Genomic DNA, 23,018 nt, shown 5'->3' with positions numbered 1-23,018 from the left:
TAAACATGAGTTTACATTAATGATAGTGTGTTTGCCCTCGTTATAGTTCTGTATTTTACTTTGAATCCTTGTTTATTGTAATTCTGGTTGGATGATGATTATAATGTGGAATATTTATGACACTTTAAGTGTTTGTATTCAGGTTGAAAGCTGTACTTGTGTGGCAATTAGCTGTTGACAGGCCTTCCCCCTGTATTTTACCACAGGTTTGATATATGAGGTTGTATTCAGTAACACAAAGCAACATTGTCAGAGGACAGAGCCCAGGGAGAGTGATGGATCTTAGTGACAGTAAATCTCATGAGGTGAAGACATGGGGTTCACCATGACTGAAACCCAAAACTAAGTTGCAGCAGGGACAGTACTGTAAGGCCTTTGGGCACAGGGTCAGAGATTTGATGGAGAGGAGGCTGACCTCTAAGTGATCCATCCTTAATGGAGGGTGGCAGGGAGATGTCTGTTTTGGCGTGTGGTAAAGGAGAGGAGGAGGGATTAGGTGGCAGTAGAGGGAGATGGCAGGGAACAAGGGATGGGGATTAAAAGTGCACTCATTCTGAACTATTCCAGGGACAAGAATCCTGGTCCCAAGAGATCTGCGGGCGACTCAGCCAGTCGGTCATCTCTGGTTCGGACTTTTTAAAGGCTTGAGAGTGGGGTGTCTAAAACAACAGCTCTGGCCTTCTCCTCTTCAGCTGTTCAAACTCATTTAAAGAACAATACTTTTCTGCTCTCATTTCTCTTTTGCTCGGGGCTATGCAGCTATTTATGGGTAGTGTTTGCAACAGACTGGAATCTGTTGACTCTATTTCTCACCAGCTTTGTCTCTGAGGGGATCAGAGATGTTTATGGCAGTTGATGAACACTGTGGGGGCAACGACACTGTACACAATCAACAGTACAAAGATACATAATGTTAGAGGCAAAGTTGGTTTCCTCTGGCTCGGGCTCCTCTGTCACAAAATCCCACACTTCCTTGACCATGAATGACCCAACTAGAGACCCTTGGTCAGGCTAAGAAAAAACTCCCCCAAAGTAACAAAAGAGGGATCTTTATTCCAGGATGGGCAGACAAGAAATAGATATGGTGTGTGCAAAGATATGTGTTCTTGTCTATGTGAAAATCAAGACTGACGTGAGGAACTGCTACGGGCAGATCAACGGTCCTTTGGAGGATAACGGGTTTATTAAAAACTTGTATCAGCTCTCATCAGGAAGGCTTCCAAGATCCAAGCAAAGTGTTCCATATCCTCTGCATGGGCGTGCCTGGGTCATCGGCAGACCCCCAAAGAGCAGAGCTAATGGGGAGGGTGGGAGTAATATCATATCGTAATGACAGACAGACTGGATTAAAAGGGAATGTTGATGGACATGATCAGGCAGATGAGTGGCGTTATGGTGCGGAGGACGACAGGGTGGGACAGGGGATGGGTTCCAATGCTGTTTGTAGTTGAATATGGACTTAAATTGTAGCTGGATGTCAGGTCTCAGGGCTCCAAATTGGCCATTCCTCCATTCAGTCATCAGGAAGGCAACTACATTCAGGGTATTATTTATCCTCTTATGGCCCAACTCTCGCTCAGTTCATCCAAATTGCATCATCTTTCATAGCCCTTTGCTTGTGCCCGGCTCGACACTCATCAAGATTCCTCCGCTGTGCTTCATCATCATGTCTTTCTCCAGCTGCATCGCCCAGAACAATCCAGTGTGCCGGCCCCCAGCAACATTAGTATCTGTTCATAAACCTCAAGTCTTCTCTTGTCCCCAGGATGGTAGAATCACGCATGCATCAGTAATACAATACCACTGCCAAAGTCACTTTGAGGATTCCTATGAACAAGCTGGCAGGCGAGTTATAAAGTGATGGAGCTCCCTGCAGCAAATACCAACTGACTGCTCGCCTTGATCAAGGACAATGAACACGCAAATGTATGTAATAAAAACGTGTTACATTTCAGTGAGCCAATCATAAAAATGTGTTTACGGTCATTAAAGCTCTGAATTTTTGCCTGACAATCAGTTAAAACATGCAACACAGTAGGTCTGTTCTGGATCTCTTATCATTTTTATGTGGCTGTTACATGCTTTAATGTTACTGCTACAGGCAACATGCTAGTCCCATCCTCGCTGTCAACAGCCCTACCTTTCTTTGTGGGCTCTGGCATCTTGAGCCGCGTCCCAAGAAAAGCGTCAAGGAGTCAAAAGGTGCAGGTAGGTAGATACCTTCAGGGAAGAGTGACTCTATGGGAGGCCAAGTGAGGCGTGTGAGACCTCTCAGTCCAGGAGGGAGAGATGTGATGATAGGACAGTGGCAGGAAAAACCTCTGGGATCCCTCAGACCAAAGTGATGGGAGATGAGGAGGGCAAAGGGATACGGTTTGGAAATCTCAGTGGGGGAGGAGAGAGGACCAGTGACAGATCCAGGACGGACAGGCTTCAGGCCTTATATAGGAAGGTGGCATGCTCCTCCTCTGTAATTGAGAGTGGAGCGCTGTCTTACACCTACTGTAGCATCACTGTCCCCTACCCACTAGCTGCTGTGCCAGCTTTTTAAAAGAGGAGCAACAGCAAGTAAATGTGAAGTTGACATCATTCATTTTACTAGACCATGGCTTTAAAACTGCTTCTTCATTTTTACTCAAAGGGTAAGGCAATATTCTGTGACCAAACCAAGAATGCGATCAGTGAGTTTTTATGTTCCAAAAAACTCAGCATGTTGCCCAGCTTTTGTCGCAACACAACGTCGTCTGGAAAGGCACTGTGATGCTGAATTATATGGATGCAAGCACACATTCCAGTTGGATTACTTTGTAACTTTTATGACATATTTCTACTAGTTACCTCAAAATTGTCACACCAGAAGATAAAATAGTTGCTGCCAAGATAACTTTTCAGAGTTGGCTAATGGTCTGAATGCTAAGCAAAGTTCATTAGCATCTACCGAAGACGTTAATTTTAAATAATGAGTTGTTAACATACAGTCTGATTTTTAAAAAAGGCTAAATATTTTCCCTAAACAACTACGGACTGTAGTTTTTAGCCAATGTTACTCAAACATAAGTAAATAATTTGTTGGGGGACTATTTGTGGCTGCAGATTTGGTGTACTAGCAAGTACTTAAAGCTGCCGGACAGTGTGTGTGTGGCACCGACTCAAAATAAACTACAGGGGTCATGTTCATGGTAATCAAAGGAACGTGCTACCCAGTACAATATACAGTAAATTTATGTCATTATTTGGAGCAATACTACATTTTTAAAAAAATATTACAAGTTCCGCAGATTTCAGCTTTTGCACAAATTACACAAAATGCCAGTATTGTTATGGCTATGTATTTGATGTGAAATCAGTCAAAGTGAGCTGTTTTAACTAAGACTAGATTTGCTATCAGTACTACCAGATTACTTCCAGGGCTGCCGATGGGGCATTGGAGGTGATTATCCTTATTGGACTAAAGAAGTAGGTGAAGAGGGAGGAGACTGGGATATTAAAAGGAAAAGGTGTCATTGTCACAGGTTTGCGGCTGATGTAATACTCTCCGACAAACCCCTGTTATGCTCAGATGATATACAACATATTCAGAGAATCTTTGGATTTATTATAAAGAAAAGTCTGAGATGACATGCAGCAATGCCAGATGCGAGATATCAGTTTAATCCAGGGGGTATGCTGTCCAAGAACAGCAGGCTTTCCGACTTGGCAAAGAAATCCTGGGGAGATGCCTGGGCGGTGGTTATATGGCCTATACTTAGAAAGCTATCATAAACCTTGACATTTGACATGTGTATCGGACATGAAAAGACAGTTTCGTTATGATTTATGTCATTGAAGTGTCTACTTTGGGCCTAATTAATCTTTTTAGCACATTCAACTCCAGCGATAAATCAAGCGTGCCTTCTAATAAGGTCGTAAAGATTAATCAACAAGACCAAAAGCTGCTGGATTTACAAGCAACAACAAGTGTTTCTTTAACCAACTCACTGAAGCTTCTTAACGTGTATACTACTAACGCTCGTTTAGAGAACCTAACATTATGATAACCCCTTGAGCGCATTAATAATCTCAGCTGGGACGTTCACTTAAAACATGCACAATTAAATCCTCAGACAACCCAACAGTAGAGTCAAGGCAAGGCAACGCTCTATTTTGGGGCCATGGATACTGTCTGTGAGCAGGAACAGCTTATTTCTGCTGTCAGAAATTTCGCATCATTGCTCACTCAATCACGGCATACATGAAGATCCTTGACATGAGTCACTGTTACTACAAAATAAATTCTATACTGCGGACTGATGCATGCCGTGTCATGTGGAAGCCTTTAATTGAGAATGTACTCTTTCCTATAAAAGACTGTTTTCAAAAGTCAGCTTGAAGTATGTGGCCTTTCTTGGTAACAGACACCTACAGCTCAGTTAGCCCATTTATAACTTAGAGTGGGCTCCAGCAGTAAATACTAGGCTTAGGGAAGTATCATGTGGGTCCGCTACAAAGAGCACAAAACCATTTGGTATTGCCTGGGACAGCCGAGAGTTCACATCACAGAGGCGATTTAGCCATGAGGTAAGGCCCCACAGAAAAAAAAAAAAAAAAAAAAGGCACCCGAGGCACTGACATGGACTACACTGACACCCTCTGGTTTCTAACAGCCATCAAAAACTATTACATAAAGGAAAACACACATGCACATACACGCTTGTCAACAACTCAAGAGGTACTATAAACCACTGCATGTAGGGCTACATCTGTTCTGCACCTGTCCAAAGTTATGCCCAAAATAAACAATGCCCATGGCTGAACCTATTTGTTTTAACATGAGTTTATCGAATATATATATATATATATATATATATATATGATTTTTTCAGTATTATTTTTTCAGTATGTTATTTTTGTACTCCTCCCACATAATACTGCTTTAAGTCGTGAAAACTCAATAAAAATTTGAATTAATATTAAAAACTCTTGAACCACTTACAAAAGTCAACATTTGGACATCAACATGTTTTCTCTTGCTCTGTACTACAGCACATTAATTGGTTCCTGAAATGATACAATGACTGTGAGGACAAAGTACTAATTTGCATCTTCAATTTGAGGGTTTACTTTTTATTCTGATTGGGACCTTGTAAAATTTTTAATATAACATAAATATTACCATTTGATTGGATTCCTTGGCAGGTGAGGTCAAAACTAAAGGATACATGCAATGACAGAACAGCACTAAACAAACTAAACAAATAGGACATAATGCAGAACTACACACAGCAGTACATTACACATGTAGTTTAGTGAATGTGTCACTGTCTAAATACTCATGGACTTCACTTTAGCTGCCTCCATAGACCAGAACCAACAGACTTTAAGTGGATTAAAGTTTGTAAAGAGAGAATTTAAATTTTTTCAAAAGCTTTTTCATTATGTGTTTTTCAATTCCAATCTCCTGGCCCCCCTTTTTTTCCCCTCATATTTTAAAGGACTTACAAGCTAAAAGGTTAGGTACATCTACTGTCAACTAAAAGCTAAAATCTTGATATGATTTCACATCAGTCAGTAACATAGCAGATTCACTGAGGGTTTTATTATTATTTTTCACCAACTCTAATAACACTACATTAAACTGTAAAAGTAAAATATCTTTTCTTTATTTCTTTTGTATTATTTACACCAGAAGCTGTCATGATTACTGTGTGATTTGTCACACCAATAATGGAAAATGTTGGAAATTAAAGTTGAGCCTCCTAGATGTTAAAAACAGGTAAAAAGAGCACATTTAGAGTTTTATATGAGATGATATGAGCTACACAAAATTTAGTTTACATTAACATCTCCTCGGTGACACTTCTGCAGTAACATCAGGGTGTCTCGGCTGAACTGGTAGGTGAGCTTCTTCTTCACCTTGAAGATTTCTCCGGACCTGGCGTAGTTCCTGAGGGCCCGGGACATCTTCTGGTAAGTCATGGGCCTCTTGTTGCCCTTTCTCTTCCCCCAGAGTGCCGCCACCTGGTCCTTGTTCCTGGAGGAAAAACGGAAAACGCCAGCGTCTGCTGGCACCCAGGACACACAGTGGGCCATGTTTGGATCCTCCAGCATCTCAAAGAGAAAGTGAAAGAGTCGCACCTTTCTACCTGCAGCCGTTGAGAAAACAGTGAGTGGTGTGTACGATGAAGACTTTACAGGGATTGAAAGAGAGATTTATGGAATATCACAGCTGCAGGGCCACACTAGAGCAGTTATTGGTGGTTACAGTCACAAGTTTCCTCAATTCCCCGAAGATCTCTTCACTGATGGGATGCCATTAAGTGGAGAGTCTAAAGCTGTAAACATTGCGTTTATCTGATAGATATGTAAAAACAGCTACAGCGCTAGGCCATGCACAGCTCAATTATTTTTACGGTAAGGGGAAGGTCTCTTATTTGCTTTCCTGGTATTGTTTCCCTCAGGTTACTAGCAAATAGGCCAATAACAGTATCTATTAACCAAAAAAGGAGAACTCACCACTCCCCGTTGCTGTGGCCTGGTGTTTGGTTGATTGTCTTGTTGATACAAAGTCTGGCAGTGACCCATTCTCAGATAATGTTGCTTTTGTTTTGTCGCTGAGGACTGGGGGGGCGTCGTGTACCAGGAAGGGCTGAGGTACGGGCCTGATGACCTTGATGAAGGAAGTGACGGAGAAAATGAAAGAGGATCAACAGAAAAAAGTACTGAACAGCCTTGGCCGCAATTTAGTAGTTTTCTACACATACTAGTAGTACAGTAGTATAAGAGTGTCTCATATTGAAAAAAAGGATGAAATCAAACATTTCAGTGCTTACAGGTGGCTCACAGCAGGTCCAGCACTGCTCACATGAGGCTCCATCCACAGGTGCACTCCTCTCATCCACACCCGCAGCGCAGTACACCTTGTCCCCTGGGAAAGGCAAAAACTCGCTCAAAGATGTCGGAGTCTTTAGGTATTAGAATCTAACTTCCGAGCCTCCCCTCTTACCATTTTCTCCAGTGTTTTGTCTGTAGTAATCCTCCAGGAACTCCAAGATCACCTCCAAATCAGATTGAGTGTCCTGGAAAGAATTCTGATAAAGATAAATAATAAAAAAAAAATCAATCCTTGAATACTGCATCGATTTCCTTTTTCTTTTTTTTTTTACCCTTAAAGATACATCTTAGGAAATTTTAACGTCATCCTTGCAGCGAGTCTGAATTTTTACCATCAGAGATGAGGTTGATTCTAATGCGCTGGAGTCCTTGCAGTTTGGGAGAATTTCACAAAACTGACTTTGAAACACGCAAGTGCCCAGACTCTTATTATACCCCCCACAGGAGCCGGCTCTCTGCATACCACCAGACGTTTTCTACCCTGGGCTCACAGGAACAATGACCACCATCCCACAAAGCCCCAACATCAGCACCAGTCAACCCATCAACAAAGCCTCCCAGCACTGACCACATCCTCCCCGCTGAACCAGATAAGACCTGGCCTGGAGGCAGCCCCTACACAAAGCGCTCTTTTCAGGAAAAACACACTTGCTGCCATATTTTTCCTCTCAGGATGTGTCTTAATTTCATAGTGTGTAGTGTGCCTGTTGTAATATTTCACAAAGTGCCAAATCTTTCAACACAGTCTTTATATTTTCGAATGTTGATGCCAGTGTTTTCTTTTTGGACGAAGGATGAGAGGGCAGCAGAAACCTGTTTTTATCAAGTCAGTAAAACCAAGCACATGTGAGGGTACACAGTTATATTTATTGGTCATATTAAAAGATTCAAACAAATTATGAAGAAAAAGAAAAAGTTAACTAAAAAAAGAATTATGATATAACTTCACAATAAATATAATATATATACAAACATAATATTTCCTTAATACTTTTATCAAGAAAATTATCAATATTTATGTAGGTAGGATGCTTATCACTGGTTGCTGCTGTAACAACAGGAGCCATGGGTAAAGTTAAATGACGTATTAATTATTATTATGATAAAATATAATCATTATTACCTCTTTCAAAACCTTAACAAAAATATAGTCCACACAGTGTGTCATGATTGCCGGTGAAACGTTTTTGAACATCCTGTGTTTGAACAATTTGTAAATTTATTGGGAATCCTCTGGATTAGAGAATGTAGCTACAGTTAGATGTATAAGAACTAAGAAATGTGTATGATATTGATTTTTTTTTTTTTATTGCAAGTAGTTTTGACTGTTCAAAAAAGACACCTGCAGAGGAAAACACACATTTATATTTGTCTTAGTGATTGAAGCCTGCTCAGTAAATCCTTTTTCAATCAGTTTTTTTTTTTTTTTCCCGATTTATGGATGCCATTTTATAGTGTACTGTGAGCCACTGTATTTAAACCTACACAATACTAAAACGTGTAAACGGTGCTGGCATCCGTTGCAAGAAAAATACAATGTGTGTCGTCTCCTAAAGACGCCTAATTAAACTGATCAGAATCGTGTCATTTGTGAGTGATGCAGTTTTGAATTTAAATCTGGGGAAGAAAACAGATAAAGAAAGAAAAGAAAAAAAGAAAGATTCACTTATAGAATTTCCTGACTCATATTTTAAGTATTTGCAAATTAATTTACAGTAATACTCCTCCATATGGAACACAAAATGCCGAAACAAAAGAGTATTTAAACACTTTTGACTGAAGTCATGTGAACACTTCATGATGTAAATAGTCCCACTATAACATGTAATAACGTGCGGGGACTAAATATGGACACAGACAGTTTGAGAGTAGAAAAACTGAAGTCTGTGAGAACCTTTTCAAACTTTAAAAGCATTTCTTCCCATCCTCCGGCTCAGAGTTTGGTTGTGCTGTGTGAGGTGAAGCTGGAGGCCAGGTCGTAGTCCTCCTGCCGCTGGTAGTGTCCGTACCAGCTCTGCCAGTCCGCCGCTGCGGAGCTGAAGTAGTTCTGTTCAGCCTGGTTTCGCTGCTGGGTGTGGACCTCCTCCTGTGCAGGGTGGCAGGGCAGCTGCAGGGACGCCTGCGCAGAGCCGAGCCTGTTCAGGATGTCTGGGTTGAACTGGTAGGTGAGTTTGCGGCGCACTTTGATGATCTCACCGGTGCGGCTGTAGTTTCTCAGGGCTCGTGCCATCTTCTGATAAGTCATGGTCTTGCGGTTGCCCTTGCGCTGGCCCCAGCACTCAGCCAGCTTCTCCTTGTTCTTGGAGATGAAGTGGAAGGTGCCGCTGCCGCTGTCCGTCCACTGGATGGAGTCGCCCATGCTGGGGTCATTCAGAGCTTCGTGGAGGTATTCATAGAGTCTGAGCTTCTTACGACCTGAGGAGATTGAATTGAACTTGTTTTACTACCTACAGAATAAAAAAATTTTTTTTAAATCCTCTCGGAACTCCGAGGTAATTGCTAATTTATGTTGATTACCTTTGCTGTTCCTCTGTGGTGGTAAGATGGAGTAGAATTGAGGGGAATCGTTTGGCACTGAGTGACCCAAGGGGACATCAGGAATGACCTGAGGCCAGGACTGCTGCTGTAAGACAGATATTTCTAATCAAAAAGGCTCTCAGTGTTTGTGCATCCCTGAATCACCGATGCAGACATAGCTCTTTTTGCTGTCTGTGCACTACTTACAGCCATGTCATTCCAGTCATATAAAGGTGCTGGTACATCAGCTGGGTGTGTGATGAGGCAGCACGCGATCTGACACTGCAGGGATGGGTGCTGAGTACCCAGAGTTTCATAATGCATACACTCTGAGAAGAAAAAAAATGTGACGAATTCAAACATCAGTTTTCCTTCTATGCAGATCAAATTTAAATAAATTAATTAAAGTGATTCTCTCAATCAAAATTGCTTTCTTTATATTATAAAACAGGGAACAGTTGTAGATTTTTAAGCCCAAAATTGTCAACGGAAAATCAATAAAAATAGAATAAATGAAATAAGTTATAATTTATAAGTTCTATGCTTATTGTCATGCAGTGAGTTGTGCAAAGTTTTTGAGAGATTTTTTGCTGTACCTGCATCATAATATGAATTACTTGAATGCTGTTGAATCACATCGATTGCATCCTGGAAGTGCTGGTTGATGTCGTTGTCCAAGGACATCTAGAATAGGCGGACACAAGGCAAAGAAACCTTTATATCACACAAAAAAACCTTGAATATAACAATAATGATAATAAAGAACACGAAGCTATGAACATTTAGGGGACTAAAAGGTTCATTTTCGTCTTCCGGATAGCTGTGAACGCAAATCAAAAGTAGCACCCTTACAACTCACCATCTTGTATGTCTGAGTGTTACCCTCAGTTGAGGCCATTTCTGTCCTAATAGGTGAAAGCAGCTACACCAGTGCAGGTGTACAGCATTTGAACAGGTATATATATGTGCTGCCAACCTCCCGTACCTGTTTAGCATTCAGCCCCATGAATAGTTGGAGAGGCCGGTCAATTTAAATGTGTTAACGTCACGATGTGCTGTAGCCGTACACTTCTTCTTTTTTGGGGGTGCGAATCAGACATCTGAGCATCACAATCGCTCTCGTAGTGGAGATCACAATCTGCAAACAACAAAAACCCTCTTTTATTGCACACTCAACCCAGGAATTACACCAATTCTCAGTCTGACCTTGGTATTTGCATACCAGGCGAGATATGTAACCAACACACATCCGTAATCGGTGCTGTTCAGTAATTCACTTTTCTGCAGGTTAAAACTTAAGCCTATGGAATTACTGGTCTGTGGTCCTTTGTTTTCTGGCAATAAAGAAAACTGTGCTAATGAATATTTGCATGCAAAGTGAGCCAGTGGCTGGGCTCTTATAGAAACCACAAACAGTGGGTAACCACTAACTTAAATCAATGGGGGCATTAATCATTTGTCACTGGTAACAAAAACATATTAATCTTTACTTTATATTCCACTTTAATTAAAATACTCTTTCAGTTAAAAAAAGTATATCTAGTTGGTTTGATTATAAATATTAAAAAGGTATAATTATACAATTTTCCTTTTAATTTTTTATTCTGCAATTTGACCATTAAATTGCTAAGGACTGACTGAAAACTGTTAAAAATATTAATTTGAAATCAAAATGCAACATTTGCGTTCTTCACATAGCAACATAAACCCTCTCACGTTTTGCAAACAACAAAACTTTGTTCCTCCTCTCCTTTCCTCTCTTGTTTCTTCATGACACTTTTCAATCACTCGTACTCATTTAAGAGTTACAGAGATGTTTGTTATATCTATTTTTCTGGAATTTGCCCCACAAATTTTTTCACTTGTGTTTGCTTGGATTTTAAGATGCGTTTATTCTACTGTCTTTAAAAGTTGCTCTGGAAATTAAACAAGCATCAGCTGCGGTTTAATCGTTGTTTTTTTTTTTTTTTTTTTTTACAGCCACAGTTAAATGATTTTATGCCTTTATTAGATTCTTTTCATAATAGGGTGTCATTAGATTCTCGTGTTACGGAAACCAAGCGCAGCATTCTGCACTCCACAGGCGTATAAGGGCGGACTGCGGAGCTGAAGCCAAGTTAAAATAAAAGATGTGACAATTATTTTTTTCCAATTGATGCGAAGGCCTTAAACAGAGTTTCAGATGAATGAGATTGTAAAGGTTAATGGTTAATAATGTGGTGATCACTGTTAAGCTCAGCGTGCGCTTTTTCCCCACAAAGCCAACCCCCCTGTTCAAATAAAAACAGGCTTTTTGAGAAGTTCATTTATCTCAGGCGTGCAGTTTTAAATATCAACTGACTTGCTCCTGGAGTTCCCCTTTCAGCCCGGTTAAAGTTGGGCGGCAGTCAGGCCTAAATTCTGAGACATGACAGAAACAAAGAAATGCAGACGCACAGATTATAGCTGTGACAAAAGTTACACTGTCAGGTTGCAGGTTCAGTCAGATGACTTCATTTTGATGTGGTTTGAATTTGGCTCATTACGTTGTTTGACTGTCACTCATTAAAATGATTTCTCGTTTTTTTTTTCCCCATCAAAAAACAGTAAAGAAAACAAATTTTCACGGTAAATTACAATTGTGTGTGTGTGTGTGTGTGTGTGTGTGAGAGAGAGAGAGAGAGAGGGGGAGGAAGGAGTGTCTGTAAGCATGCAAATATGCACGTGTGTGCGTGCGTGTGCGTGTGCGCACGTGTGTGTGCGTGTGTGTGTGTTTGTGTGTTTCCTGCCTGTGCAGAACACTGATAAAAACAAAGAACCACAAACCTGGTCCTTTCTCCCACTCCGTCTTTCCCTCTTTCCATTCAGGGTGAAACTTCATAAATTAAAGACCACAACTTGTCGGCCTGCAGCTGAAGCCTGACAGCTGTGTACTGGTGTCGGCTCTGTGTGGGATGAGGGGGTTTGCTCCATTAAGTTGGTTTTTTGGGTCTGAACAAGGTTGTTTTCAGTTGTTGTATGTGTTCTATTATAAATTCATTGGTATTGTGTCATTATTCACAAGAGGTTTTTAATCACAATTTGATCTAAAGAGATCACTTACTGAACTCATTTGCAACAGGGGAGTAACGTGGGGTGGTTTTTCTTCATGATTGTTGTACTGCCTATTGAGTTCACGCTATTCTATTCTATTCTGTTCTAGGGTTTATTATGTTTTCTTCTATTCTATTCTGTTCTGCTCTATCCTGTTATGTTCTATTCTATTCTATTCTATTCTCTTGTGCTGTGTTTTGTTTCATTCTAGTCTATTCTGTTCTACCCTATGTTTATTTTGTTGTCTTCTATTCTATTCTGTTCTGGTCTGTCCTGTTATGTTCTATTCTATACTATTCTATTGTATTATGTTATGCTGTGTTCTATCCTGTTATGTTCTATTCTGTTCTATTCTATTCTATTCTGTTCTAGTGTTTATTATGTTTTCTTCTATTCTATTCTGTTCTGCTCTATCCTGTTCTATTCTATTCTATTCTATTCTATTCTATTCTCTGGTGTCGTGTTTTGTTTCATTCTTGTCTATTCTGTTCTACCCTATGTTTATTTTGTTGTCTTCTATTCTATTCTGTTCTGCTCGATCCTGTTATGTTCGATTCTGGTCTATTCCTTTCTATTCTATTCTAGTGTTTATTATGTTGTCTTTTATTCTATTCTAGTGTTTATTATGTTCTATTTTATTCTGCTCTACTCTATCCTGTTGTGTTCCATTCTATTCTATTCTGGTGTGTTCCATAAACAGATAAAAACACACACAATGACCACATTGTTTTTTAAATGTATCAGAGTTTAAGCCTATAATGCTAATGTGCCGTGTGTCTGTCTGTACAGTTCCTATTATGAGCAATTCACTTTCATTCTTATCTGACAGATTACCCCAATTAAATTCATTTAAGCAAACAGACGACACATTCTCTTACCTTGAAAGTGTCCCAAGACGATACCGTGTTTGAAGACGTTAAGAATATGTTGAAAAGATAATAAAACGTGAATGCAACCAAATCCGTAGCAAGACATGTAAGAATCTTAATCTTTACTGTAAATCATTTATCTCCTCTGCAACTCATCTGCTCAAATCTCAGCTCTTCATTGGCCTTTTCTTTTTGTACGGCTTCATTACTCGTGTGCTTGTTGGATTTCTTTTTAGATATTAATATCCATTTGTTAACATATTTATTACCATTTCCACAGAGTTTTTATGCTTTGTGGTTTACAGTGCGTCTTATTTTTTCTCCTTTTTATTGTGCGTGCATTTGGTGCATACAGTTGCACTTGCATGGATAAGTATAATAATAAGTTGTAATATCTCATTTTAATTAAATCAAAGTGTCACGTCTCTGATATTGTTACATTTTATACACTTTTGCTACATTTAGTGAATATTTGACCCAATTAAAGAATCATTTGAACAAATTTTGACATGAAATAGCCAACATTACATTACCCTTTGCTTTGGTATAATGTATCTGTTGCTGTTATCTGGATATTATAATGTTGAGGGTGTCAGCAAACCCATATCAAATATGTGGTTAGGGGTGTTTAGGTGGGTGCGTTGAGCGTTAAGGGGTTGGTGAGGAAAGAGAGACACAGAAAGACATTCATATTTATCTGTGAAGGTGGTACAGTATATTTTCTGGCAGAGTTGACATGCTGCAGCTTTATCTTTCCAAACAAACAACTTTCCTTCCCCTTCTCAATTCAATAGCTGCGTGTTTGTTGCCACCGATGTGGAAAAAGCAGCACAGTCAGCCCCATTGTTCTCCTTTATTTACTGGCACTTGGTGAAAATCAAGAAGTGTCAAAGCCTATCAGGCTGAATGCTGGTGTGGCCGCAGCGTTATACCCATCATCTATGAGATCGTGTTGGAAAAAAACAAGATGGACATACAGTAGTTAGTTCAGACACTGTCTTTCTGCTGCAACGCACATATATTTATTTTCTTTTAAAATATATTTTCAAAAACCATTTATTCGGGTTTTTATCATCTCAGCAAAGCTCATTATTCTTTAAAAAATTGCATACATGTTTTTCAGAAGGCACAGTTAACTTTCCGATTATTTTGTCTTTCTTGGTAATCCAGCAGGTCCCATTTCTAAATCTTAGTGCACTATAAGATTTCTCATCGATAAAATTATACCTATTCTACCAACCTAACAGAAGTAACTTAATTGATTATTATGTAAAGTGTCTGGTGGTCATGGATGATTTATCTATTATTTCATAGGTGTGTGACTAAAAACGTATCCAACTTTTGATGACACCGACAATCTCTGTCCTTTGAGTCCTTCTGGTTAAACATTTTTCATATGAACAGGACGTCCTGTTGTCCTCAGGTTAATTTTGGTCTCACGGCTTGTTTGTTAAATGAACGTTATAGTGCTGACTGACCAGCAGACGGCAGGATGGAGCATCACACCGAACACGTGGCATCTTCCAAACTCCTGCCCTGAGCAGAACAGTCAGCTCTCTGTATATTTACTGTACAGCTCAATGTAAACCACTGAGAAGCAAAACTTACATTTAACAACACACTTTTTCCAATTTATTTTGTGTGTGTGTGTGTTTGTATCAGAATCCCTTGCTCTCCTGACACAGGCTGATCAAAGGTCAGGGCTCATATCACTGGAGCTGGAGGTAGTTTAGTGTCCTGCTCAGGCACAAATGTGGGTATCTAGCTAAGGGGTTCTCAAGCTGGAGGGTCTGGACCCATTAAGCGGGTTCAACCAACCTGTGTTAAACCAGTGCAAAAGGCTGCATTGGTGAGGGCGAGTTGCTTCAGCTACCCATGAGACAAGGCTGCTGCGATTACCAGAGTGAAAGCTTATCGGACTGCACGGAGGTTTATAATACAGTGAGACAGGATTTTACAACTCTCAACGTGATCAGGAACATGTGCTTGTGTGGACTTGATAGGCCAGTGCATCGTCTTGCCAGATGATCCTGCATCGCACTGCGGCAAAAGTTGAGCCAGGTTCAACCTTTTTGCCGAAGCAATGCAACATGCAACATTGCACGCAGTGTGAAATGTGCGTGATGAGGTGATTTTCATTTCACTTTCTTTTTTAAAATGGCATCCTACAAGTCCCGGGAAGTTACCAAAGTTATCTTTTGGTTGAATATCGTAGCAGTGGTTTGGTAAAGTCTACAGTAACATGACAAAGGTAGAAGAGGAATTGATGTCCACTTTCATCCTTCATGTCTATTTCTGGTGAAGTAATGAGAGACACCATCAGACAAAGAAACGTCAAGAAAACAAGTTCAAGTTTCAGGATTCTTTAAAATTGTACCTTACATGATTTTACATTCTCGATTTACACTTTACTGGCTTAATTTCCTCAGAGATCTATTGAATTCAGAAAAAACAAAGGCCATGAGCTCGGCTGTGAGCTGAGGTAGCACAAAACAAATCTGAAATTCAAATTAATGTGTCTGTTAATAACTATAATACAAAGAGTGTCAGAGAGTAAAATCCAGAATTCAGAGAGTGAAGTGAAATAATTCACTTGGAATAGATTTAAAAACAGAAAAGACCTGTGTTGAAAGGGTAATTCAGAGTTGAGGGAGAGGGTTTTTCTACTTTCTGCAGTAGGCCACGGCACCATATGCCACTACTCCAACAACAGCTACTAAAGCAGCACCCCCCCACAGCAGCTCTGTGGAGCTGAGAGGTTTGGTAGTCTGCAGCTCCTGCTTTTCTGGCGCTGCTTGAGACTCTTTAACTGAATGTTCCTCCACATCTGAGAGAGGGATCTGTGAGAATTTTGGTTGCTCGAGACTCTCCACTGGGGGCTCTGCTGCCATCGGTGTAAGGATAGACGGAGGGTAGAGCCCCTGAATGGAATAAAGCTCCTCAGCTTCAGCGGTTGTGGTTGAAGGGACCGGGGTGGACGTCGTGGAGGGGGGATCAAGCTTGACGATAGGCAGAGGAGGCAGGGCCATCGGGGGAACCACTTGCTTGAACTCTGCGGGCTTCTTCTCCACGTAAGGTTCCTCTGCTGACACCAGGAGCTCTTCAGTTTCTGGGGCCTTGAGGTCCTGCTGCTCCTCCTCCCTGAGCTCCACCAGCTCCCTTTCCCCACCTAAAACACTCAACACACTCGTCTGCAGCTCCTCATCTTCTTCCTCCTCTTCCTCTGTTCTCCTTGACCTCTCCTCCTCCGCGGCCTCCTTCTCTGCCTCCTCAAGCATCTCGACCTCCTCTCGCTCCAGGTGGACCATGTCAGAGTTGGAGGAGTGGTTCTCCTCTCCGGCAAGAACTGCCCCGTCACTGCTGTCGAGGCTCTTGGTGTCCTCGGGGTCCACGTCACCCATTGTGGACCAGGACTCTGCCAGCAGGCTCTCACTCTGCCAGGGCCTGGCGCTCTCTGCCTGGGTCAGAGGCAGAGAGGCAGCAGGGTTTGGGCTGAAGGGACTGGCCTCCCCGCCCTCTCCATCCCCCCTGCTGGACTCGACTGGGTCCTTTCCCTCCAGAATGACGACTTGCTGCTGCAGGGACAGAACAGTTCAGAGGTGGGACAAACTCACAAGTAAGACTCAACTCTTGGCTATTAAGTCCTACAGTACTGGAATGTAACTTAGTACATTAACTCAAGTACTTGTTACTTGGTAAGTACAATTGCTCAAGTAATTGTACTTGAGTAAGTACAATTATAGGTTCCCTCTGTTTCCAGTCTGGCGAGCTAAGATTACCAGCTGCGGGCTGTAGCTGCATATTTAATCGATGATATGAGATTGGTATGGATCTCATCTAACTGTTGGCAAAAAAGCAAAAAAAGAAGAAAGCGTATTTACCTAAATACCTAACTATTGCTTTACAGTCAAAGTCGAGTTCCAAGCCTGTTTTGATGATCAAATAAAGACTGAAGCCACCAGATTCAGTTTGGACTTGACTCATGGGACTTGACATCAGCACGTCTGGATAAGTTAAGTTACACACTTCACAATGTTTTTTTAATTTACTTTTTTTTTTTCTTTTTTAAATCACAATTACGTCTGGTATAAATTTAAAGCCACTATGTGAGTATTGAAAATGTGATTGTGAAAATTAGCCGACCTTGGTGCACCGTGGTGTTGCCATTAGAATCATTTGAAGAATTCTGCACATGGCAGCCAATAAGGATATAGACACATGCTCCCCTGCTTATCAACTATTTTTTACTCGTCTGTGTTCGCAGTGACACTGTGACTGGAAAAAGTTGTTCCCCGGCTTCTCTGTATTATCCCGGCTGTGGCTATCTATAGCCTCGACCTGCATATCTTACTATGTTTAGCCGCTATATGCGTGTCCATCTGTCACCCAACAGTGGAAGCTATTTCAGTGATTTCACATGACGTGAGAGTAGGGACATAAAAAAGGAAGTGACATATTGTTCATTAGGTCTGAAACTTCAAAATTCCAGCAGCTGTTTTACCAAAACTGAGACATTATCGTATAATTTCAACAGTAAGCAATCCCGATTTCTAAATAAACAGTTTGTGATATGAAGAATGCCACTGTATAAATGGCTGTTTGCATGAATTCAACTCAAAAGTGCCTATCTATCTCAAGGTGACCTTCTTCACCCTCTTGTGCCACGTCTCAGCTTTGAATTGCAGAAAGTATCCAACCCCATGCCAGCCCCAGAATAGATATTCTCAGGACTCGCTCTTCACTGTCTAATGTTGTATCACGCTCACAACATGTTGCCTGTCTGTGTTTTCTCTGGTTTCAGATCATGTTTCTTAATGAGTACAAATCCCTTAACAGCCTCCCCGTTGCTTGAATATCTTTTACGGTACATTTACACTCAACCTTAAATTAAGTTGTGAATCCAAAATCTAAGACGTGGTGCTGCTTACTGTGAGCAAAACAAATAGTGGTAATTAGTGATAGATAGTAGCTGCTGTAAGAGGTGATGTGACTGCTATTTTGCAAAAGGAAAGCTGATTTTACTGAAGAATTTGTGTTTACAAAGGAGCGTCCTGATGGCCTAGTGGGTGGGGCACGTGGGGCTTTTTCTTGGATGTCACACCCCTCTCTCTTTCTTTCCCCATACCATTATTATTAAAAAAAAAAACAGGTAAAATGCCTAAAATAATCTTAAGAACTGGTGATACATGTCTGCATGTCTGCAAGAAATCAGATGGTTGTAGCTTGCTAAGACTTGGTCCATGAAATTTTCACCCATCAGTAAAGACAGATGATATAAACTGAACATCTAGATGAGTGGTTCCCAATTTGGGAGACAGGAACCACCAAGGGGGGGTCGCAAGATGAATCTGAGGGGTCGAGATGTTTAACAAAAATAAAAAGTATTACCTCTTCAGGCCAATAATAACTCAGGTAAATAATCCGCTTTTGCTTGAAGTTCTCACAGCTCAAAAATGTGTATCTTTTGATGAGGACTTGAGTGAAAATTGGATTAATTTAAAGGGTCACAAGCCAAACATGTTGGGGACCACTGGTCTAGATTGTGTCTGGACTGCAAACACATGTATCGGAAGTTGTGGATTTGAATTTCTTTCCTTAATTCCTTAACTTTGCCCGAACCAATTCACCTAAGCCTTTATTTTTAAGCAACACTTTATGAATTGGTTCCTACCTCAATGCAATCTCAACAGAACTCCTGCATCCACATTAAACATAATGTGTGAATTGTTCCTATAGTACTGTTTATAAAGTATGTTTTCAAAATATAAGAATTTGGGGGAATTAAGGAGTACAGATTTTCACTACTTTTACTTTTACTGATTTACAACCCTGCACTCTCGTGCAAGTGCATTCCACGACTGAAACACTGTGTTGCCTCACAGGGGGAAAGCAAACCTTGTTCCTGCCAGTTATTCAGCAGCTCGGTACTTTCTGTTCATTGCAACCTTCTGACTCTGAGACTAACAGCTGGACAAAATCAATAAAAGGCTTATTAGTCCTTGAATAAACATTTCCACTATGCAGAGCTGCATTTTTGGAGCTAAATCGCCTGGTTATTAATGATCAAGTTTGTGTTTCATTAAGCATTAGGATCTGTTAAATCTATTTTTCTCTTGTTTACAACTTATTATAAACACTATATATATATTATACTAGCTAAATAAAATAAAATGAATCCATTTTTGAAAACTGGATATTTACAGTCAGTATTTATTTACATCTGTCATTTGTAATTTCTTCCTTAAATTTATGTTTCATGGTCATTTTATTTATGTATTTATTTCCATAGTTACATTTGAAAACGTCCTATTAATAATAATTAAGTCAGTTTTTCCTGAATAACCCCTAAACATATTTTATATCATTTTCCAAGACAGTACAATTGTTTTTGGATGTAGACTTCAAAATAAAAGTAGTTAAAACAGAAAAACTATGTAATATCCAACTTCACATCCTTCACCTTCCCAAAATGTTTCTGTATCGTGAAAGTTTTTTGAACTATGTTTTGACATAATAAAGACGAATGTCCTTTGATATGAGGGGAATCGTTCTATAGACTAAAATGGGCATTTCCCAATTGAAGTGGAGATGAGACCTTTACAGAAATGAATTGGATAAATTATTATTCTGAAGACGGTAGCCTGGAAGTGTTGTGTACAACAGTGTTACCTGGGGCCGAATGGTCGGCACGTCTGACACGACAGTCAGACGTGCTACAATATGTTTTACATTTAGAAAAATTATTGTGGTGTTGTTTTTGCGTTTCCCTTTTGTGTCTGCCATTTTATTCTTCAGCCAAAAGAAATGACAGACCCATTATTAGTGTATAATAATATAATTTGAGTACTTATAATTTAATTAATTTAACTCAATTTAATTTAATTGAGTAAATTTTAAGTAATTTAATCGATTAAATTTAAATTAATAAATTTAATTTGAGTATATTTACTTAATTTAGCATATATAATTTAATTTAATTAAGTTCAATCAATTTTCATTGTAAATTTTTTTTTATGGTTTGAATTGTTATACCTTCCTATCCCATTGTTTGTATGAATTAAAACCCAGATGGATAATAGATAATTGATGGATAGATTTGTAACTAGGGTAGTTAAGGTCACGCCTCAGTGAATTTTATGGGAATCAATGCACAGAACGACTCACCTCTTCACAGTATTACTGTATACCACACAGTATATGTGCAAGGGAAAAAAGAACATAACAACCGAACCGGAAAAACTTTAGGTTCCTTCAAAGTTTTGTGCTTCCTTCTAGGAAGTAGGATTATATTATTTTTTTCATTTTTTCCCATGATTGGATGCTAAAATCCTTACTGTTGTATCACTCCAGCATTTTACAGAAACAGATGTCTCCCAGACGTCACTGATTTAATGACCGACTAGGTGCCATGTTGTGTCTGTGGAGGCCTCCGCAGACTTCAGTCCCACTGACAGTTCTGCCATAAACATTTTAAACCCTTCACACACACACACACACACACACACACACACACATACATTACACACACACACACACACACAAACACACACACACACACACACACACACACACACACACACACACACACACACATATACACACACGCGCGCGCGCACAGTCATCTGTGTCCCTGCCTGCTCACAAACCAATCAACCTTTTCTACTCTGTGATCCTCCTTTACTTACTGGCCTACTTGAGTAATTGGATTCCCATTGATCCAGTCCCAGAGATAACAGACTCATGATATAGTAAATGATCAGCGGAATTCAGGGCACTCTTTCTGTGCTATGAATGAATGTGCTAGAATGATATCAGACACCAGAAGGTCAGCTTTCAGTGCCAGAGCGGGAAATTTGTCGATGAGACAAACCAGCTTATCGTGCCTGTTTCGCTGTCTTGTGAAACGGGAGATTTTGCCCTTCACTACATCAGAGTGACCCTTAATGACCTCTCTAAGTCTGACTTGTTTACAGATGATACACTCTTAAGAAAACATGGCACACAAAGGCCGCAAAACCAAATCATATTCTTGATTCTTGCGGCAATGTGCAATCTTCTTCAGACTCTCTTGTGATTTCAAGCTTTGCTAAGACTTATGCAATTTGAATAACAAAAGAAAAACAACATCCTAGCGTACCTGTGTCCTCTCGGTGTGGTGCTGAATGAGTTGCTGGACGAGAAGCAGATGCTGGAAATCAGAGTGAGACGTGCATTCAGACGCGAAGCCACAAAATAACAGAGAGGCAGACATGCATGCTGGAGCTGGCAGGGGAATAACAAGGTGGACAAGCTGTGCAAAAGTCTCTCTCTCTCTCTGTCTGTCTCTCTCTCTCTCTCTCTCTCTCTTTCTCTCTCTCTCAACCACCCCACCTCCCCTCAAATCCATGACATAACAGTTGGCTGGAGAGGAGTCAGTGATGACTCTGCATTCTGTCCACAGTCTGAAAAAAAAACATGAATAATGTAAATAAATAGTGAAAAAACTGACAGCTTAAGTCTTGAATCTTTAATCAGACTTTAACCTCTGTGTTCACAGTCTCTGAAAGGTCAACAGAGGTCAGTGGGTGAGTGTTTCATTCAGGTAAATAGACTGTGGAGTTTTACGTTCACTGTCCAAACAGCAGATTAACAAACGGTGCACAGCGTGATCCAGTGACAGGGAGTGGAAAATGCTCAGTCAGACAGGGAGAAGAGCTATTTCTAAAGCTGAACTTTCCAACTTCTAGTTCCCTCTGCTGGCAAGACGCATTACAGGACTGGAAACTATGACAGGAGGCTCTTTTACAGTACAATTGCACAGTACCAACATGCATATTGTCCACATATACACATTTCATGTGCAAAAATAATGATTCATCAATACCTGAAAAACCATGAAATTCCCTTTTTCCTGCCATACATTTTTCCATTCAGTTTTGGTTTTTAAGAATTGACTTAAAACATATCTTTACCCGTTTACCCGCTTTTGTATTTTTTTATAATCTGCTCTGGTTGATCATATGATTTCTAGTTTTTTATCTATTTTTTCTTTTGTCCTTTGTCTCCTTTGCTCTGTGTTCTCTCTGTAAATTTGTAATTCTTATTGGAATATATTTTTGTAATGTCAAGCAAATATAATAATGATACTTGGTCTGTTACGAAATATTCTAAAATTAAGGTTCAATTACAGTAATTTTCTCGAGGTTTGACCAAAATCTCACACTTGTGTTCAAGTACTTGATAACAGCATCTTGCACTAATACATTCATATCACAAAATATTTGAAAATAATAGTTATAAGTTCTATAAACTCATCTACAATAGCTATAAAATCAGTGGAAAATCACTGGGTAGCAATGCCACTGCTTCCCTACAGAACATTTCTAGGCCTAGTTAACAGTTATACAGTTTTATTTTGTAAAAGTTAAATATTTCTAAGCTAGTCTCTAAAGTATCTCAAGTTTATTTGTGTTTTAGGTTGTAAAATTTAAAATAATGTTTTCTTCTTTATTGAAAAAAAATCACAAACTCAAAATACAGCAACAGATTTTGTATGATAAACTGATACAAGCTAACTTTTATTTGATATATTAGCAAGTATATTCTTAATAAGAAATTTTGTATAGAATTCGTGTTTTAGAGGGAAAAGAAAAAAACAAATCATAAAAGCAAAAGCAAATGCAACTGTAAATTAAAACAGGCAATGAAATG

The 23,018-nt window shown here is 39.8% G+C and overlaps 4 protein-coding genes across 5 annotated transcripts in view; all 4 read right to left on the bottom strand.

Annotated features, from left to right (window-relative positions):
* The window catches only part of mybpc1 (myosin binding protein C1), a 32,210-nt gene extending 30,048 nt beyond the window's left edge, over positions 1-2,162 (bottom strand). Inside the window, exon 1 of the mRNA XM_040147177.1 lies at positions 2,141-2,162. Within this exon, the coding sequence (XP_040003111.1) occupies positions 2,141-2,162 (22 nt within the window). The remainder of the gene's footprint in view (positions 1-2,140) is intronic.
* A 3,643-nt stretch (positions 2,163-5,805) lies between these two features.
* On the bottom strand, positions 5,806-7,528 carry spi2 (Spi-2 proto-oncogene). Its single transcript, XM_040152737.1, has 5 exons — positions 7,439-7,528; positions 6,983-7,067; positions 6,810-6,904; positions 6,493-6,646; positions 5,806-6,122 (listed from the first exon to the last, which is right to left on the bottom strand). The coding sequence occupies exons 1-5, from the start codon at positions 7,526-7,528 to the stop codon at positions 5,806-5,808; spliced, it is 741 nt and encodes a 246-aa protein (XP_040008671.1).
* Positions 7,529-8,803: 1,275 nt separating this feature from the next.
* spic (Spi-C transcription factor (Spi-1/PU.1 related)) lies at positions 8,804-10,291 on the bottom strand. Its single transcript, XM_040151429.1, has 5 exons — positions 10,247-10,291; positions 9,984-10,071; positions 9,595-9,716; positions 9,388-9,493; positions 8,804-9,285 (listed from the first exon to the last, which is right to left on the bottom strand). The coding sequence occupies exons 1-5, from the start codon at positions 10,283-10,285 to the stop codon at positions 8,804-8,806; spliced, it is 837 nt and encodes a 278-aa protein (XP_040007363.1). The 5' UTR covers positions 10,286-10,291.
* A 5,384-nt stretch (positions 10,292-15,675) lies between these two features.
* On the bottom strand, positions 15,676-21,638 carry LOC120804280 (bcl-2-like protein 13). Of its 2 annotated transcripts, none has more exons than XM_040153646.1 (2): positions 21,466-21,638; positions 15,676-16,900 (listed from the first exon to the last, which is right to left on the bottom strand). In XM_040153646.1, the coding sequence occupies exons 1-2, from the start codon at positions 21,577-21,579 to the stop codon at positions 15,992-15,994; spliced, it is 1,023 nt and encodes a 340-aa protein (XP_040009580.1). In that variant the 5' UTR covers positions 21,580-21,638; the 3' UTR covers positions 15,676-15,991. The 2 variants fall into 2 exon arrangements, with proteins under 2 accessions (XP_040009580.1, XP_040009570.1); XM_040153636.1 differs by having other exon boundaries at positions 15,676-16,903; positions 21,466-21,636.
* Between the last annotated feature and the right edge of the window lie 1,380 nt (positions 21,639-23,018).

This window comes from Xiphias gladius, chromosome 2 (genome assembly GCF_016859285.1).
Source record: "Xiphias gladius isolate SHS-SW01 ecotype Sanya breed wild chromosome 2, ASM1685928v1, whole genome shotgun sequence".
NCBI lineage: Eukaryota > Metazoa > Chordata > Actinopteri > Istiophoriformes > Xiphiidae > Xiphias > Xiphias gladius.
The sequence above is the reverse complement of the archived record's forward strand: the minus strand, read 5'-3'. Positions and strand labels throughout refer to the sequence as shown.